Source organism: Cornus florida, unplaced genomic scaffold (genome assembly GCF_030987335.1).
Source record: "Cornus florida cultivar Cherokee Brave unplaced genomic scaffold, ASM3098733v1 CherokeeBrave_3.0.0_Hap2_Chr10, whole genome shotgun sequence".
Classification (NCBI taxonomy): domain Eukaryota; kingdom Viridiplantae; phylum Streptophyta; class Magnoliopsida; order Cornales; family Cornaceae; genus Cornus; species Cornus florida.
This window is the reverse complement of record NW_026775580.1, coordinates 40,891,263-40,911,568: the sequence shown is the minus strand read 5'-3', so window position 1 is coordinate 40,911,568 and position 20,306 is coordinate 40,891,263. Positions and strand designations below refer to the sequence as shown.

The 20,306-nt window shown below is 35.5% G+C and overlaps 2 protein-coding genes across 3 annotated transcripts; both read left to right on the top strand.

Annotated features, from left to right (window-relative positions):
- The first annotated feature begins 1,834 nt into the window (after positions 1 to 1,834).
- Positions 1,835 to 17,346, top strand: LOC132278691 (B3 domain-containing protein Os03g0620500-like). 2 transcript variants are annotated; one of them, XM_059780537.1, is made up of 7 exons: positions 1,849 to 2,431; positions 5,025 to 5,550; positions 5,808 to 5,983; positions 11,366 to 11,900; positions 12,010 to 12,179; positions 13,106 to 13,463; positions 17,084 to 17,346. In XM_059780537.1, the coding sequence occupies exons 1-6, from the start codon at positions 2,366 to 2,368 to the stop codon at positions 13,442 to 13,444; spliced, it is 1,812 nt and encodes a 603-aa protein (XP_059636520.1). In that variant the 5' UTR covers positions 1,849 to 2,365; the 3' UTR covers positions 13,445 to 13,463; positions 17,084 to 17,346. The 2 variants fall into 2 exon arrangements, with proteins under 2 accessions (XP_059636521.1, XP_059636520.1); XM_059780538.1 differs by lacking the exon at positions 17,084 to 17,346 and having other exon boundaries at positions 1,835 to 2,431; positions 13,092 to 13,268.
- A 1,496-nt stretch (positions 17,347 to 18,842) lies between these two features.
- Positions 18,843 to 19,476, top strand: LOC132278693 (uncharacterized). Its single transcript, XM_059780541.1, has one exon. The coding sequence runs from the start codon at positions 18,990 to 18,992 to the stop codon at positions 19,365 to 19,367; it is 378 nt and encodes a 125-aa protein (XP_059636524.1). The 5' UTR covers positions 18,843 to 18,989; the 3' UTR covers positions 19,368 to 19,476.
- The last annotated feature ends 830 nt before the right edge of the window (positions 19,477 to 20,306 follow it).

Genomic DNA, 20,306 nt, shown 5'->3' with positions numbered 1-20,306 from the left:
TTTTTGTGCAAAATAATATCCCTTGGTCTATGTTCAACTTTTCTGCACTTTCATTCGAAGGGTGTTTTTAATTCATAAATTCTCATGGTTAACAATAAATTCCCACCGTACCCAAAAAAAAAAAAAAAACAATTTCTCACCGTCCCACTATTTTGTGAGAGTATACCACTCACATAAAATTGTTGGATATGGCTGGACGGTATATCATTTTATATAATATTATAAACTTTTGCATGCACAAAACATTTCCTAGAAGCACATATATATAGGGCCCGAAGTATTCATGAATAGGTCCATTCATTTTCAGCCAGCTCCTAACATTGTTATTACAATGTAAGTTGATGTAATGTCAAAGACAAGACTATCTCTCACTCGTGCCATAATCCAATGCTCCACTTAAATTAAAACTAATAAAATTGTGTTTGTTTGTTTGTTTTTTTTTTTCCCCCTTTTGAATTACAAGAGAGGTATTATCATCCATTACACAATATTATTATTATTATTATTATTATTATTATTATTATTAACTTTCAAGGGACACAATTTTTGTTGGTAAGCACAATTTCTTTTAATTATTTTGAAAATTTTTCTTATTAGCTAAATACTTATTTAAACTTTATTTTAATTTCTCTCACCTCATTTTCTTTTTCTTTTACTTTTCATCTTGGATCGAAAGAAGGATTCCATTAGGTGTGGCTGGTAATTGGGTGGGTTTGGGCAAATTTTAGACTGACATTAATGGACGAATCAATAGTATATCAATAACCCATTATCAACTCATCTATAATGGGTGATAAAAGTGTTGTGTATTAAATGAACTAATTAACATACATCTAACTCAATTACCGAAATATTTTTAAATGTAATATAAAAAAATATTTTTATATTAAATTTATTAATTATTTGATCTCATTCAGTTATAATTTTTTTTCCTTTATTTTTTTATTATTTATTTTTTTTTGGGAAAAAGTTATTATACAATTTATTTTTAGAGTTGTCAAAAAAATAAATAAATAAATAAATAAATAAAAGAAAATGGAGGAGAGAAAAATGGAGAGAAGAGAGAAAAACAGGGAGAAGAGAATAGGAGGAGAAAAACAGGACAAAATAATAATAATAACAGGAGAGAGAAACGGAGAGAAGAGAGAACATGAGGAGAGAGAAAAAAAAGGGAGAAGACAGAGAAAGGGAGGACAGATAAAAACAAGAATAGAAAGAGATAAAAACTTATTATTAGTATAATTATTTTTGAATAACAATAAAAAAAAAAAAAAAAAAAAAAATGAGAGCAAACAGAAGAGGGAATAAGAGAGAAGATAAAGGAAAAAAACAGGATTTTATTGATTCATTCACTTAAATTTAAATATTTAAATAATTTAATCTTAATAAACTAACTTAGCCAATTTAATAGATTTGGGCTTAAATTGATGGCTACATTCCATATCATCCTTATCCGGTGGAACATCTGTTATCCAAAATTTTGACAAATGGATTTGTGTTGTCTATTGAGAATAATATTTAGGCTTTAAACTGGTTTTTGATGTGCATGAGGACCAAACCATTTTTAATATTTTTATGAAAATTGAAGTCAAATTGGACCCTGAAAAGTACTCCGTATTTGCAATCGAACCAAACTGACCTGTAACTGAAATTTTGGTTCCGTAAGTAAGCAAGAAAGGGCAAAAGTGAAAAAGCATTGATAATGACCTCGTGGGATGGATGTCCAGTTGGATCCAATTGCGCTGTAAATACCCATTTGGATCTTCTTCTCTATTGCAAGAGAGTCGTCAAGAACCGTGGAAGCACATATCACTATTCCACCTAAACAATTAAGCTCTCTGGGTGTGGTGCGATAGTTCAGCAGTATGACACGTTCGGGTTGCGGCAAAAGGTTCCTGTTCGAATTCCTACTCCATCACTCGTTTGCTTTAACTTCTAAATAAATAAATAAGCCCTCTTTTGTCGTGAAACACACGTCTCAAATACGCGCGTAATGGTATACCTCCATGTAGGGGTATTAATGGTATTATGTCAAAATGAGCTAGTCTGCATCAACATGGACCTGCCATCCCTGCACGGGTTAAATCCAATCCAATCGAACCTGTCTACTTTTGTTTACTGTTTAGAGCATTGTTCATATATACGTACCTGTGTGTATAATATACGTAGTGTGTGTGTAGATATATATATATATATATCTCTTTTTCTGTGTGTGTTTTCTCTCTCTTCATAAGTATGTAATTTTCACTGCCTTTGAAGAATTATTCGTTCTGAGTACACATCTCCAGATGTGATTAGGAGAGTGTATGTTAGGGTTTTGTACAAAAATAGGTTTGAGCAGAGTGTGTGGACGGAAACAAGAGAGATGTTGAATGCGAAGCGGCCTCACTTTCTTGAGGCTTTTAACTCTTCTTTAAGCTCTCAGCTTCTGGTAATTTCTTCTCTCTTCTATTTCCGTTTTACCTCCTCCTGCTTTATTGGTTTTTTTTTTTTTTTTTTTTTTTTTTCCTTCAATACAAACATGCATTAGGTTTTTTTATTTGCAAGAAATTGTTCTTAAATTTTAAGCATAGATTGGAAATAGATGGAAAACATTTTTAGAGATTGGTTGTGTGCATGTTTTGACTGTTTAGTGGCACTATACGGTTTTCATAATTAAATTTATTTGTAGTAGAGAAAGCCAAGTTAGGCATTCACTATACTGAATTATTGTGCCATTTGGTGTCCATTTATCACACAAGTGTTATTCTTTTAACTTTGTAAAACAGGTAGAGAAACAATGAAAAAATAAATAAATAAAAAGTGTTATATTGTTATTTCACTAATGCAAATTAATTGTGGAACAATGCTATGCATTTCAATGCTGAAAAATTAGAGTTATATGTATAGTGTTGTGTGTGGTTCCCAAAATTGCTTACTGAAGTCAGATGACCATCAGCTACCATCTTTTTTTTTCTTTAAAAAAAGAAAAAGAAAAAAAAGTATCAGCAATCACCATTTTTTCTTCTCCAGTTCTCCCTCAAACATTGCCAAGAAAACATAAGAAGAAAGAAGTTGGAGTTATTATCCTAGAGTATCCAGTCCAATGCGGTTGTAAGTTTTTTTATTTATTTTTATTTTTATTTTTTTTTTATTTTTTATTTCTTCTTCTGAATTATTTCAGATATTAAAAAGTGCATTAGAAAACTATGACTAAATATTTCAGAAAGGAAAGTTGAAAATGAGACAACGGTAGTAGCCCATTGTTCCATAAAGACTCTACCGTTTGGATAACTTCTCTCAACAATATAGCATACTGTGTTTAGAAATAGGCTGCTAGATATAGGTTTGCTAAACATTGTTTAAGCAATGTGGCATGCTAGAGTGTAACTGCTGAAATAACTTTGGTCGATACGTAAGTGAATAGAGTAGTAACAATTGGTCTTCTGATCATCCGTATCGTTTCTTGAAAGTTAAATGCCACCTTATATATTTCATAATCTGCTTCAAGATTATTGGTCTTTAATTATATTAATTTAAGGGCAAATTTCTCAAAACCTCCAAAACTTTCAAAAAATGATCATAAAACCCCAACAATATAACAATGTTATCATTTTACCCCAACTTTGTCAATTGGTTGTTAAGGGTATGTGAAATGACTAAATTATCTTTATTTATTCCCTTTTATTTAAAAAACCAAAAAATCATATTTTTGAAATTACAATATTATCCTTTAGCACAAGCCCAACATTTTTCATTATTATTGATATATTAACCCAAACCCAATCCTTTTAGCCCTGTAATTAAGATAGCCGGAGAAGATGAGGTTACGAAAATTCTCTCTCTACGTCTATCTTCATATATACACATAGATAGACAAACATATTATCTTACTCTTTCTCTCTCCACAACTCTCTTTCTTTCTCTCTGATATAAGAAATTGTCTTCAAGAGAATTTTCAACATACCATCTGCGAATTAGAGAATTCTCTTTCAATAAGTCATCATCACTTTAGAAATTGATTTTCTCTTTGGCAACGAGCAGCGGCGCAGTCCGACATCAACCTCTCCCTCCCCGACGACGCCTTCGATGTCGTCGTCCTCGCCAAGACTGCCCTCGATCTCGCCTGCCCTGCCGTCCTCGATCTCTTGCATCGACATCATAGCCGTTGCTACTCGCCTACCCCGCCGTTGTTTCCTTCGCCTAATGCACCGCCGTCTCTTGGTGGTGGTGTTGTGCTTGTGTATATATATGTCTGTGTTTGTGTGTGTGTGTGTGTGTGTATATATATATATGTCTGTTTGTGTATATATATATATATATTTATATTTATATTTATGTGTATATATAAATGTCGCCACTGCCACCACCATCACTGTCCTCTCTAAAACGTCGCCGAAATATCGCACAACAGTCCATAGGTTCTCAGTTTGTCTCTCCAAAACGTCGCCCAAATATTTCTGTTGCAGAGGGAAATCAGTGGAAAGAGATGGTTTCATTTTTAAAATTTTCTGTAATTAAAAAAATAAATTTAAATTTAACGATTCAGTAATTCAAATCCCATTTAATTAATGAAGGCGGTTAGATAAAAAAAATAATAGTGAAAAGCAATTGCTCAACTTTTAAGCTAGGACTCAAAACAATTACTTTCTTCTTCAAGGTGCCGATTTTAGGCTTCTGAAACACTGTCAGGCATGGAGGAGAGAAGAGATGCTTGGGGGTATTTTCGGTCTAACACATTTAAATACACATCACTTCTTTGGCACATGTGACAGTAGGGGTATTTTCGTCACAAAAGTCATTTTGTCAAAGCATTTGTTAACCACGCGCTGGGTTAACGGGGCCAATTGACAGAGTTGGGGTAAAATGATAACATTGTTATATTGTTGGGGGTTTTTAAAACTTGTTGGGGTTTTATGATCATTTTTTGATAGTTTTGGGGGTTTTGAGAAATTTGCCCTTAATTTAAAGTATCTTGTATAGTCTTTTGGTTGAATTACAATGCATTGCTGGATGGTGACACAAATCTGGTGCTTCTGTTACAGAAAATTCCTTCAAAATTCATCAAACATATGGGAGGCACAACATCTGGATCTGTTTCATTAGTGGGTCCTAGTGGGAGTACCTGGCATGTTGACTTGATTCAGCACAGTGATTGTTTATTCTTTCATGATGGGTGGGCAGCGTTTGTGAAAGATCACTTCATAGAACATGGTGACTCATTGGTTTTTAGATATGATGGTAATTTGCATTTCACTGTGCAAGTGTTTGACAAAAGTTCGTGTGAGAAAGAAGCTGCATTTACTGCCATATGCAGTCAAGATCCAAGTGTCTCTGATAAACATATGGGAAGGAAGAGAGAAGGAGAAAACAGAACTTCCTGTTTGGATGACATTATTGAAAGCATTCCAAAGAAAAGGAGAGGTTCTCAAGTCCATGTGGAATGCATTACTCTAGCTAATATTTATCAAGCAGCCGCACCCAGTGTAAGAGAAAATTGTGACAGTGTATCAAAGAACAGTCTCACCTTAGCTATGCCCTTGCAATCAATAATGCTCACTGAAAACTCAGGTAAAAATGCTGACAATTCATCCATTTGGGTTTTACAGAAAGTAATTGGCTTCCAATATAAGAGGAAGTTATGTAAGCCACCAGATAATTTGTTTTACCATCTGACCAACTGCTTGCAAAGATGTAACTATTTATTGGGAGAATAAAACTGGGTGTTGATGCAAATGCACAGTGTACTTAAACTCATGTAACTTTTATTTATATGACTTTCTCACATTCCAATATGTAACTCAAATGAGCTTCTGAAATTTAAACAGAGGTAGCCGTTCCAAATGGAACCAACAAGGAAGATGAACTAGTCTCATGTGCTAGCGGTTGTATGCCATTGTTGTCAGCAGCTGAAGCAGAAAAAGTAGCCCGATCATTTACTTCATCTTTTCCCAATTTTGTGAAAATAATGAAAAGGTTCAATGTCGGTGGTTCATATACTCTGGTGAGTACTTTCCTTTTGCTTGTTCTTAATTTAAACTTGCATATTTTTTTCTTATAAAAGGTCCATGTGTTGTGTGTCAATTGATTGCCATGGTAAGATTCATTTCTGCCATAAATTAGTTCATGGCTAAGAGATCAACTAATTTGAAGTAATAAATGAGTGGAGTTGTTAAAGTTGGCCAAGTTTATCTATTATCTGTGCATCCACACTTTAAAAGTCTTTGCCCATATTCATTCTTTGTTTTTTTTTATAAGTAAAATGTATTAAAGAGCGTTCAAAAGGGGAACGCGTCCCAAACTATACAAAGACAAAACGAAATCTATGAACTCAAAGAGCTCATGAAGTCAACAATCTCCTCAAGAGAGGAGTAATCTCTCCCCTGACCCCAACAAAAAAGGGTACAAATAATAGAAAATTTCAGCATCCCAATAGAGGACTCCTTCCCATCAAAAGATCTACAATTCCGCTCTTTCCAAAGGCTCCACCAAATGCAAAAAGGGGTCACCCTCCAGAAGACTCTCGCCTAAGCCCCCACCCATTGGCCCCTCCAAATATCCAACAACTCCCGAGAGGTCCGAGGCATGACCCAATGAATTCCAAACAATCCAAACTCCAATTATTCATTCTTTGTTAAGCTTTATGTAATGGGCTTGATGATCTTAAGCACACAAGCACACTTTTAGGCACACTTGCAAACTCCCTCGTTCTGCTTTCATCCTTGAACTATTCGATATGTTTCATAAAAATGCCTCAATGAGTATATGCTTTTGCTTACTTTGCTATCCAAAAGTTCTTCCCCTTGATTAAGTATTTTGTGTTTTGGATCTCTCTTTTGGATTCCTTAATATAATGGATGCACCATACATCTTGTCAAACGAAGTTTTAACAACGGCTATGAGGTGCCTTGTCTAAGCCGAACAACGTGTCGGACACCAACATTTCATGGACACTCCTGAACACGTGTCCAACACTTTATGACTGTGCCATAATTTCTAAATATTTTTTATTATTTAGACACTTGGCCGACACTCGGCAACATATCCCACACCCCGTCTTATATAAAACAAACATATGGTAGTTGTAAAAACACATTGTGAACATATATCAAAGTGTCCAACCTCTTTATCTTTCGAAAATTGACATTAACACATGTAATAGTATGTAATATGAACAAAAACATAGCTACAAGGACAAAATATAGTAGTAAAATCATATATAATATAATATATTATTTTTGATATTCAAATAGCTTCACCTATTAACTCGTGTAACTTTAGCATAAAAATTATAAAGTACTCCCTCCATCCCATATTAGATGTCCATTCTAGGGAGTAAAAATTTTAAGGGGACATGCAATTATTGCATTGTACCCTTTTAAAATTACGAAGTTGTCCTTTTAAATTTAAATATATGTATTATTAAGTTGAGAGATATTTTTAAAGTTAAAGGGTAATTATGGAAAGAATGCTTTTAATTTGTTTCAAAAAGGAAATGGGACAACTAATTTGGAACATCCCTAAAAGGAATACTGGACTACTAATATGGGACAGAGGTAGTGACTAAGTTCTCTAATTATCTTACTCAGTAGATATATAGATGAAAATTATATTTATATTAGCTGTATCCGCGCCGTGTTTGTGTCCTACTTTTTTGGAATTTGACTTGTCGGCGTATCCGCATCGTATCCGTGTGACCGTGTCCATCCTTGCTTCTTATGACTGCGGTTAGTGACCTCTTTGACATGCTTCAGCTTTGGTCCACATCTTAATGGAATGGTTTTAGAAACTAAAATGCACATCATATGTATCTTGAGCTTGAGTGAAAGTTGTACCCTGAAAGAGATTTTGCAAGATTTTGCCTACACGGTTAGAAGTAGAGAACGGTCCTTCATAGTACCTCACTAACCGTTTCCACTTTCCGTAGGATATTGAGATGTTCTAAGAGCTGCACAAGTAACTGGCCTCCAATCTCAAGCTCCACTTGCTCTGTCTTTATTATTAAGCCCACTTCCTTTAATTTCTTAGTTGTCATGTCAATCTATGCTTAAGCCAGGCCAGTTTGCTTATGCTGCACACCTTTACGAACTTGTAGTCAATAGGCTCTTGCCTCTATAACATGAGGATACTGCATTAAGTGGCATAGATTGCCATGCATTAGGCGACATAGGTTGCCATCCACTGGCAACTTCAAAGGGAGTTTGGCTGGTTGAATCACTCATTTGCAAGTCGTAACAAGATTGTTACATGAAGGCGCTTGCATCAATCATGTCAGTTGGCACTTCTCTAGTTCATTAGTGCCTTAGTAGGACTGTAAGTAAACTGATTTGTTCAGAAATTGTTCGAGATCAGCTCAAGTGCAAGCTTATTTAGGCTGGTGATCAACCTCAATAATATTAGTCGTTGCTTCAACAAAATTATTATTATCCTTGATAGCACTATCTTTTTTGTAAATTTTCTCTGTACACTTTTTGACAGATGAACTCTGTTATGATAATTATGATATTTTTGATACATCATCTCCTCATAATTTGGTGGTAGGAATTTAGCCATCAATAGCCGTTTCATCTTGTACCACGACCGCACAAACAGTTTTCCGTGCCTCCTCTGGTCAATCCGTGTTTGTTCCTACCAAATTGAAGCCCATCCTTTAAGCTTGAAGGCAACAAGCGGAATTTGCTTGTTTTCAGGTACATCAAAATACTTCTTAAAATTTCTTCAACTTCCTCAAGTCAATCAAGACATCTTCAATAATAATATTTCCATTGAATGTAAGTAGATTAAGTTTTACCTGAAATTCACGGTTGTCCGAATATCTACGTTTTTTGTTGCATCTATCTCGATCACTGTATCGAAACTCCTCATCATCGAAATAATCTGCATAAGCTAAAGGCCTATGTGGATATACAGGAACATAACCCATATTCGGTTGGCTGCGAGAAACATCATCAGTGCGAACTCGAACTGCACCACAAACGTACCTGCCAATCTTTACAAAACCAATTGCTTCCCATTCTTAAGTATGTATGGCAGCCCAAGGGGCCTTCACTCTGTGATCAATGTCAACAAAATGGCTGCTACCATAACAATCAATCACCATCAGACCAGGGTAAATCAAGACTCTGATATCAATTGACGTAGCGGAAAGCTGTGAAATTGTTCACAAGGAACATGAGTTACTTTGAATCCACAAAGTAGGATACTCTGAATCCACAAAGTAGAGAAAATTCGCAAAGAATTTTGAAATATTATTGATAATTGAATTGAATTAATATAATGCTTTTTGCATTACAAATAAATAGAATAAGAAACTTGATCACTAAGAAACCTAAAAACTTGAGGAAACTAATTGCTCAAGTAAACTATAAAACACGAGGAAATTAACCTAATAACATAAGGAAACTAAAAATATAAAGAAATTACCTAAAATTAAACTGTCTAAAAATTATAAAAATAAATATAAATAGAAAATAAAACCCTAATAAAACTGTCATGCATCACATAACCACGCCCCAACCAAATTATGTGGCTTTATGCATACCCTGCAGGGTTAGGAGTGGTATAGAAAGCATAAGATAGGTTCTTTATTGACCACCCTCTTGGAGTTTCAAAGAATATTTTGGCATTGATCCATCCAACCATCATCATTCTTCTTGAGAAGATCATTAAAAGGGTTGCTCTTGCTAAGTAGCTCTTTAAAAATCGATAATAGTAATTCACAAGACTAAGGAATGGCCTCAACTTTGTCATTTTAGTTGGAGGCTACAACTCTTAGATGGCCCTCACTTTATCTTCATCCAATGATGAGCTTACCATCTTTAATCTTGTGCCCAAGAACAATACTTTCTCTTGGGCAAGTGATATTTTTCTTTCTTGATGTGACCTTGTTTTATCGTAACAATTAAACTTCATTAGACTTTTTGAGTGCTCTTCCATGGTGCTATAAAGCACTATTTCGTTGAAGTAAGCTACTGCGAAGCGGTCACAATAGGAGTGTCAAGGCTGAGGGTTTAACACCTGGTTCTAGCTCACTTTTGTGATGTTTCCTTCGTGACAACAACTTAGGCAGTATATTCGGCATGATGTCATTGCATTCTTCAAAGACAACTTGTATTTCCTTAGGCACTTTCTCTTGTAGGAAAGTACAGGCCATCATCCTAAGAAGTCTTGGCACTTCTATGAAGGTGTCATGTCCATGTTAGAAATGTATCAGATGCAGTGACTTCATGGACACTCCTCATTGACATATTCATAGTTTGAAAAAAAAAAAAATTAGTTAGGACACTTAGTGAACACATCCTGAACACTTGGACCGCTACTTATATCTCACACTATCTAACACAAGTCTTTTAACACATTATAACACAAAACACGTCTAAGAGCCACGCCCAACAATTTTGGAACAATATGAACAACGTTCAAAAATGTCTAAATATTTTCCTTAACAAAAATGACATTAAATACATGGTCACCACAAGTCAAGCATTCTTTTTTACTTTTCCATATATGACAAAAATATAATCATGATAGTAAAGTAGGATAGTATTAGCATATATATTTTATAAATAATCTTATGATATTCAAATAACTTTATCTTCTCAATTATGTAACTCTGAATATAGAGATTAAAATTTAATTAAAGTCCTAATAATTATCATATACAATAAATGGATATAAACAAAAAGAAATTATATTTAACTGTGTCCGTATTCTAAATCATGTATGTGGCTTTTTTTTACGATTCGATGTGTCGGCTATCTGTGTCATATCTCGTATTGTGTCCCTGTCCTTAGTCTGTGTTGTGCTAATTATAGTTTCCCCCTTCGTGGATCCTTGCTTGAATGGCATTCAAACAGCATCTAGGCTTCTCTTGGTTATTTGGAGTGAGTGGCACCATGCAAGCTGAACCATTTTTATGATGCACATGCAGTTGACAGGAGAAAGGCGACCTTGACCTTGCCGGAACTCCATGCCAATATCATCTACTTGTTGTTGGCCTTTAACTATCATCTACCTGTTGTTGTTGGCCATTATCTATCATCTACCTGTTGTTGGCCATTATCATCTTGTAGGCTGGTGCTGCTCTTTGGGGAATGAGAGTGCTTTCTTGTTTTACTATAGAAATATGGGACCTTTTAGTTTTTTGTTATGGTTTACAATGACTAGCCTTATTGAGAGAAGGAAGCTGGTAGCATTCATGATATATACCTTTGTTTTTTCCTTTTGGAACTTTGTCGGTATGCAGGCTGTGATACTTGGGATTTCAGCAGTTCTTTCTCCTTCAATTGGGATGAACTCACTAGCCTCACTAGAACGTGTCATTTTTACTCTTTTGCAAACTGTGCTTACTCTCAACTATGAATTACTGGTTGGTTTTGTCATGCAGAATATCCCATATCAGTTTTCAATGGAACATCTTCCCAAATGCAAAGTAAAGATTGTGCTTCATAATCTAAAAGGAGAAAGTTGGATCGTTAATTCAATACCAACTACAAGAGTGCAAACATCTCATACTTTTTGTGGAGGGTGGATGGCCTTTGTTCGTGATAATAATATTGAGATGGGAGACATCTGCATTTTTGAACTAGTGCGCAAGTGTGAAATGCGCGTGCAAATTTTTGGGGTTGGAAAAAGGGGTGTAGACTGCTCAAGTGGGAAAGCAGGTTTGAAGGGGTTAAACAATGGGTGTGGTGCTACTTCACATAAAATATCTCAATGCGTACCAAAGAAAATATCTCATAATGCCAATTTACAACGGAAAACTATGGTCGAAGTATCTGATAAGAAAGAATCTGACCATGAGAGGTTAATTAAGACTAAAAGTAGTCATGAAGCTGCTTTCTCCAATGAAAAAGTGAAACATGATAGTGCATCAAAGCGTTCTGCATACTCTCAGTCAAAAGCTTGCAATGGAAAACAGGGTAAGGGTTATGATTATTCTCCATTGAGGCACATCTATTTATATGACTCGTTCTAACGTCTTTGATTTCCTAACTCAAATGAGCTTCTGAACTACAAAACTGAAAACAGTGATCCAGACAAAAGTCAACTTTGATGAGAAACAAGGTTCTCTCAGTAAAGTTTGTATGTCAATGAAGTCAGCACCTGAAGAAAAAAGAGCAGCTCAGTCTTTTATATCCAGTCTTCCTCATTTTGTGAGAATCATGAAGAAGTTCAACATCAGTGGCTCATATACTCTGGTGAGTAGTCTCCAGAACTGAGCTATGCTCAAGCATAGTCCGCTAGCTTTGTTTTGTTTCTTGGCTTCCAGCATTGCAAAGTGAAAACCTCTTTTGTTGAATATGTAGAAAGAAATAATAAGGCCCATTGTTCCTTTTGAGTTTTAATTTATGTAAACTGTGGCCAAGGATATTTTACTATATGTGATCAAACAATTGGTTTAGTTTTTGTTAGATAGTCTCACCCACTGGATTTTTTTTTTTTCCTGAATTCACCCACTGGATTTTATTGATCAAGATCTGTTATTGCATGAGAATACTATTTTTATTTGAGTTCTTCTATATGCACGTGTAGGATTTTTGAATTTTTTTCTATTGTAATAATTACTGATGTAATAAATTTCTTTTTAAAAAAGATACTCATTACAGAATGGGGGTCTGATTGGGACTGTTTGAGCAATTCACATAATCGTTGACCTCTTGCCAATTGATTCTAAGTGGCTTTATCAATTTATTTTTAATCATAGAACCAAATTCTACCTTATGAAAAATTAAACTAATAAATATTATTAACAAAAATTAGAGGAGTAACTGAACATGTTCAATAGAGGTCTGACTCCGAGGCTAAAGGTACAAACTCACTGTCTTCAGGGAATTAGCATATGCAGGGTATATTATGGAATCTGGAACTAATAGGCCCTTGTGATGGGTGTAGTGGCACACAAATACCTTTTTCCTAACTTGGTTGAGATGTGGTCATTAGATCATTTATAGGACTTGCGTTTGTATTTTTCCTGGGACAATGATAGGCTATCAAGGGGTTAAAGCCTAACGGCTTCTCCTCGACATGAATTCACCATACTATATTATGTGTACTGTTCTCTTCCGCAGTCTGTTTTTACCTTCAATTTTAATTTATTGACTGGTTTTCAGTTTCTATTGTACAGAAAATCCCGTACCAGTTTTCTATGACAAACCTTCCCAACTGCAAAACTGAGGTTGTCCTTCGTAATCTAAGAGGACAGAGTTGGACTGTGAATTCGATCCCAACTATAAAAGTCCAATCATTACATACTTTCTGTGGTGGGTGGATGGCGTTTGTGCGTGATAATGACATCCAGATGGGAGATATCTGCATTTTTGAACTTATTGGTAAATGTGAAATGCGCGTGCACATATCTGGGCCTGGGAAGAAAGGGCTAGACTATCAATGTGGAAAAGCAGAGTCCAATGAATCAACTATTGGGTTTTCTGTTAGCAACCGCCCTTTGTTAGAAGATGCATGAACTCTGGCCACATATTTTGGTGAGTTATTGGTATTCCAACATTCTTTTGCCATTTAAGCACATGCTATCATATTTTAATTTTGTTTGGATTCTGCATAAGTATGGTTTACGCTACTAAGTTCGTGTGCCATGGTTGCTGGCAATCCATCCCATTTGCTTGCCTTATGAGTGATATATGATTCATCTTTGTTAATGTTGTTGATTAACTGTTATTGCACTTCTGGATTGTTATGAGAGTAATTTTGACTCGAATAAAACTATTATTAACAAAATTAGTGGAGCTATGTAATAGGGCAGCATATCTGATAACCACCTCATAATTTTGTTAAATTTAATCTAGTGGATGCTGACCATCTATTTGGGTTGCAGAGGATTTGGATATTTTTGGGAAACCATGAAGGTTAACGTTATCTTATCCAAAATATTGAAGTTAAATCTTATCATTTTGGATTCCTGTCCTAAGAATCCAGAGATGACACCAATCTGAAGTCCGGGCATCATTTCTAGTCTTCCAAAAACTACCAGTCTTGGTTAGCCCTGCATCTCTTTTAAGGAGTTTAGTTGGCAGCAATCTTCGTCAATGGGATCCTACTTTGGCTCAAGCTGAATTTGCATATTACCGCTTCAGGTCCTTTTAAAGTTGTTTATGGTCGAAATCCACTTTCTATCTCTTATACTTTAACCTTTCCATATCTCAAAGGTCTTCACGCAGATTCTCCCATTCATATCCTAAGGCAAAGCTTTCTATCACTAATATGTATTCTATTAAGTAGTCAGTCAGTTGAAACTCTTTTGCAAATCGCTAAGATTTGACATCAATGAATAGCTCAGATATGATCGCTTGACTAGATGCTTAACACATGCAAGTCGAACATGCTAAACGGTAAGCGTAGGGAAAGCTAACAATGTGCCTTATTTCAATGCTCGCGTATCCTTCTTCCGCTTTAGCTGGGGCCGATGTTGATGCCATATCTTTATTGTTCTCCGCCACTAAACAATAGAAATAGTACGAATCCTAAGCTATGGCACGTGAGGGGAAGGAGATGGCTATATGTCATTAGTTTTATGCATCAGTTTCTTGTACCTGATTTGCCTCTCACTTTCTAATCAAACATGATTCAGTTCAAACTTGTAAATGCCATTCTTTACCTCTTGACTTGCCATTAACTTGTTTCAACTGCTTATAGCAAATTCTTATATGATTCATCTTTGTTAATGTTGTTGATCAACTGTTATTGCACTTCTGAATTGTTATGTTGTGCTGAGCAACTTAGATTTTTTATTATTCATATTTTCAACGAACACCGATTTACTTGAAAGTTGCTCTTCGTTTGTTCTAATGGAGATATTTCCTGCAATAGTACAACATAGCATGATAGTGGTTTTTATATTTGCCCCACCTCAGAGGTTCATCAGGGCATGGTCATGGAAATTTGCTATGATTTCCTTTATATGCTCATGAATAAAAAATTCCCTTTTTCTGAGAGTAATTTTGACTTGAATAAAACTATTATCAACAAAATTAGTGGAGCTATGTAATAGGGCAGCATATCTGATACCACATAATTTTGTTAAATTTAATCTAGTGGATGCTGATCGTCTATTTGGGTTGCAAAGGAGTTGGATTTTTTTGGGAAATCATGAAAGTCAACTTTATCTTAACCAAATTATTGAAGTTAAATCTTTTCATTTTGGATTCCTGTCCTAAGAATTCAGAGATGACACCAATCTGAAGTCCGGGCATCATTTCTAGTCTTACAAAAACTACCAGTCTTGGTTAGCCCTGCATCTCTTTTAAGGAGTTTAGTTGGCAGCAATCTTCGTCAATGAGATCTACTTTGGCTCAAGCAGAAGTTGCATACGACCAGACTACAAGCCAAACTACATCTTGAAGTCCTTTTAAAGTTATTTATGGTCGAAATCCACTTTAACCTTTCCAGATCTCAAAGGTCTATCCTTCTTCCGCCTCAGCTAAGGCCGATTTTGATGCCCTATCTATATTTTCTCCACCACTAAACAATAGCAATGACACGAATCCTAAGCTACGGCACGCCAGGGGAAGAAGATGGCTATGTCATTAATTTTAGGGTAAAGGGCAATAAACCCCCTCAAACTATGCTCTCTTTAGCAAGAAACCCCCTTAAACTTTTATTTTTACAATTAACCCCCTAAACTATCACTTTTTTTGCAAATATCCCAATTCCGTTCAAATTCCGGTGAATTATCAACGTTAAAGTGGTGTGTGACATCACATAAGCTAAGCATAAATTTTAAATGGCAAGAATAACCTTATTACCCATTTAAATCGGGTTGTCTTTTGACTCGATTTAAAACCCACTCCAACTCCCAAATCTAGTCAGCTTCGTCAAAGAAACTCCTCTCTACCAGAACTCTCTCTCTTGTTCTCAAGCAGATCCTACCAGCAGATCCGATGACGGCGAAGATCAGCCGAGGAATATAACAGCAATAGATTCTGATGGTGACAGCAAGAATCAACACGGTGGCAACAAGGTTGAAAGTCTGAACTAACGACGATAAAGCCTGATAATCGGCGATCGTGATGGCGATGGTGTTTCGACGGCGAGACCCACCAACGTGCCTGTTGCAGCAGCAGTGGTTTCAGGGAAAGTTCTCTTATATGGGTTTGGCGATGATGGGTTGAGAATTTTACGGTCGCGATTGGGTTTGCCTGGTGATCACTCTTGGGGTTTTGCGATTGGTTTGCTTGTTGATCGACGACAACATATTTTTTAGATTTTGTGATTGGGATTACTTGATGATTGACAACATAATCTTGGGTTTTGTGCTTGGGTTGGCAAATTTTATAATTGGATATTGCGGCTAGAGTTTGGGGTTTTGTGATTGGGTTGCCGATGATTGCAATTCATAGCCAGAGATTGTATCGAAGGAGAGATAACACTGTGATGTTTGGGATATTTTTAGTTGCTGGCTTTCGGTGTAAATTTGCCCTGTTACTGGTTTTGTTTTGGTTTTTTTTTTTTTAAATGTTTTTCTTCTTGTGCATTTGGTTGCTTATGACTATTTGATTTTGGCAAATTTAGGGTTTCAATGGTCACTGGTCAGAGCAACAAATTTAGGGTTTCAATGATCAAAGAGATAGGGATTGTTTGGCGCGAATTTTAGCAAAAAGCACACATAACAGTAATATGTGATAAAACTTGATGTGCTGTCAATGTTGGCAAGAGGGATTACATCAGCAGACGAAGGTTAAAAAACAACAAAATGACATACCAGTTTGTTGTAAGGGCAAAATGGTCAATTCATTTTTCTGTCAACCGCTGTTAGACTACTGTCCTTAAATTGCACATTTTTAATAGTTGAGGGGGGCAATTGTTAAATACAGGGGGGTTTTGTGAAATTCTCTAATAATTCAGGGGGGTTTATTGCCTTTTACCCTTAATTTTATGTATCATTTTCTTGGTAACTGATTTGCCACTCACTTTCTCATACCTGATTCAGTTCAAACTTGTAAGTGCAGCATTCTGTTACCTCTTGACTTGCTGCCATTAATTTGTTTCTAACTGCTTATTGCAAACTATATTTTTTTATGTAGGTTTATTAGTTCTCTCTCTTTTGTTCAAAAAGCCAGTCATAGTAATGGATATTCTTTATGTGCAGGTGCAATGCTTGCATAATCCAGCTCGTTGTGCTATTTCAAATGAACCAAGGGAAGTTATTAGGACATGGGGTTGGATGCGTGTCGGTTTACTTTTTAGTTCTGCAACTCCTGTCAGGCTTGCTTCATGCTGTTGTTTCTTGTTAATAATTGTATCTAAATTGTCACCGGACTAAAGAAATTCCTAGCACCTGTTCGATATGGCAATCCTCTTTTGTACATGTAATCTATTGAAAGCGGATAGTTAAAATCTTTTCAAACTTAAGTTGTGAACCCGTATTATACGCCAACTTAAATAGCGCATGTAACAAACACACGGACGGGCCTGAGACCCATGAGGACTATGCAAGGTAGGCTTTTTTTTTTCTTTTTCATATTTATTTCCTAGAAAATTGTTAAAGGTGTCCTGCGAATGGGAAGTAAAATGGGTATAAATGTATGTAAATACTATTCAATAGTTTAAGCTTTTAGGTTAGGGAGTAAGTGCTCACTTGTTACAATTGATATTAGAGTCAGATTAGTCTTTGATTCAGTGTCACATCAATTGCTCGGTTCAAAGATGTCGGGTTTTGTCGTCCTAGGTAGGCCGAATGGTAGATATTAACTCTGTTTTTTTTTTTTTTTTTTTTTTTTTTTTCCTTAAATGGTGGAAAATAAGATGTAATTTGTAAAATTTTAGATGCAATTGCAGTAAGAGTCGTGAATGCGGTATAACGGAATCGGGCTTGTATCACCATTACATAACGAACCCAGTTATTGCAGTAGTGAATTTATTTATTATTATTATTATTTTTTTTTCACACAATGGGTTCAAAATGCACCGGTACACAATTTTTTACAACATAATTCAATAAAAATAAATGTTTAGTGAATTTTAATAATTTTTTTTTTGTTAAATTTTGAAAACCATTTAACACAAATAATGATTTATTAATGAATTTTAAGTCATTGGCGTTATTAAAAGTTTAATATATATATTCGGTATTTTTTTTTTTTTTTTTTCTCTCTCCTAAAACCAACTTTTTGCTTTAATTTTTTACAACATAATTCAATAAAAATAAATGTTTAGTGAATTTTAATAATTTTTTTTTTTTTAAATTTTGAAAACCATTTAACACAAATAATGATTTATTAATGAATTTTAAGTCATTGGCGTTATTAAAAGTTTAATATATATATTCGTTTCCACAACAAAAATCGTAATTTTTTTTTTTTTTTTTCTCTCCTAAAACCAACTTTTTGCTTTGAAATTGGAAACATTGGCAAGTTCGAAAGACGAACCGCCGAACTGTACTGGTTGTACTGGTTGGTTCCGACGTAAATTTCAATTCACATTGATATACCTACTAAATCAGATGTCAGAAGACTGGTTGTTTTCGATGTAAATTTCAATTAACATTGGTATACCGGATATCAGAACAATCAAAATTCGTATATATATATATATATATATATCATTAATAATTTACTTTCTTCATTTACTATGCTTATTTCATGTGACTAAATTACATTGGAATATATATTCAAATTATTGAAGAAAAAACATCCTTCACTTAAAAGGAAATGAGCAACTTTTATTATACCATACAATGTATCTCATTGGACCCCATCCATACCTTCGTGAGAGAAATTGAGGGGGGCATCTATCTCATTTCATTGTCTGTCACAATCTCAGCCAATCACAATTCATTTCACCTTATCCACAATCTCTCTCTCTGTCTCTCTCTCTGTCTCTCTCTCTATGTATATACAAAACTGAGATTGGATTTCTCTCATTTGTTCTCTAAAAATTCCTTCAACCACTAGTCTACCATTTCAATTCACTCTCTTTACAGCCTTTTATGTGATACTATTAACTTTAATTTACATTAAAGTTGTGTTTAACTTATAGATCCCGGCGAGCTACAAATGGCAACGGCATCAACTGTCCTCTATCCGGCAACGGTGAGCGCCACCGGCGTCGCAAACTCCGGCGAGAAAGCCCAGAAGAGAGTGAGTAATAAGGTGGTGTTCATCAATGGATTGAACTCATTTGGAGGACTAAAAGCTCACAATGGTGTGGCCTCTCTAGGCCTTCCAGTATGCACAGAACAGTGCTTTGCAAAGGTTGTCAACTCACTGAAAGCAATGGGAAGAAGAGGTGGGAGTGCACTGTCCTCCACTTGCAATGCCACTGATGAGATTTTCAAGATTGCTGCCATCATGAACGGCCTTGTTCTTGTCGGCGTGGCCGTCGGATTCATTCTTCTCCGAATAGAAGCGGCTGTTGAAGAATCTGATGACTGAGAATTTTTGTGAACATATAAGTACTTGCTTGATTACTGATTTCTATGCAAAATTATGGCAGTTTGTACTGTGTTGTTGTAGTTATTAATAAGGACTTTTAGTTCAATAACTTTGTAAACCAACGGCTATAGTCTAGTAATAGTTGTTAGCCTTCGTACGGGGCAAGCGGGTATATAAGCGTGTTTCTCTTGCCAACAAGAGAATATATATATATATATATTATGTAACCATGCGCAGGAATGTGTGGGACTCTGAAGAGCAATTTTTGATTTTTGGTGTCTGTGGGAGCTTGCTGGTTATATTAGCAAGAGAAACCTAAGTCACACAATCATTCTCAACCTCACGATCCGAGCCCTTCATACTCCACGCGCTATTATTCAAATTTTCACTGCTTATAACTTAATTCTACCACTCTCACTCTTCCACTCTCGAATTTGCTCTGGCCCATACTTCATGTGACTTGGACATTAACCATTGATAAACCGTCACAATTTTACACGAGAATTTTCATTCCTAGTAACATGTGAATATACAGAAACTTCATCATGCTGAGTACAATCCATACAGGAGTAACGATGTGCTGATCATCTCGCGAAAAACAGAGCTATAAGCAATTGTTACTTTGATGAAATCGGATGGTTGCTCTTCTATGCTGTCAGGCCTGTTTCTATTGTCCGCTGGAGGGGTAGAAAGACCAATCAAGAGAATGAGCTACAACTTGCGGTCACAAGCTTATCTATAACCCTGTATTTGCTGCATGCATAAAGTAAATGTCCTGTATGTAGATTCTACCTCACATTGCTTGCACTTGTTTTCAAAAATAAATTTCCAAGCCGGGGTGGTATGAACACTTCTTGAAGGGGAGGTCGTGAGTTCAAGCCCCGAGTGGGTCAAAATGAGAGTATGCATTGAAAATAAAATAAAATCTGGTTTGTCGGT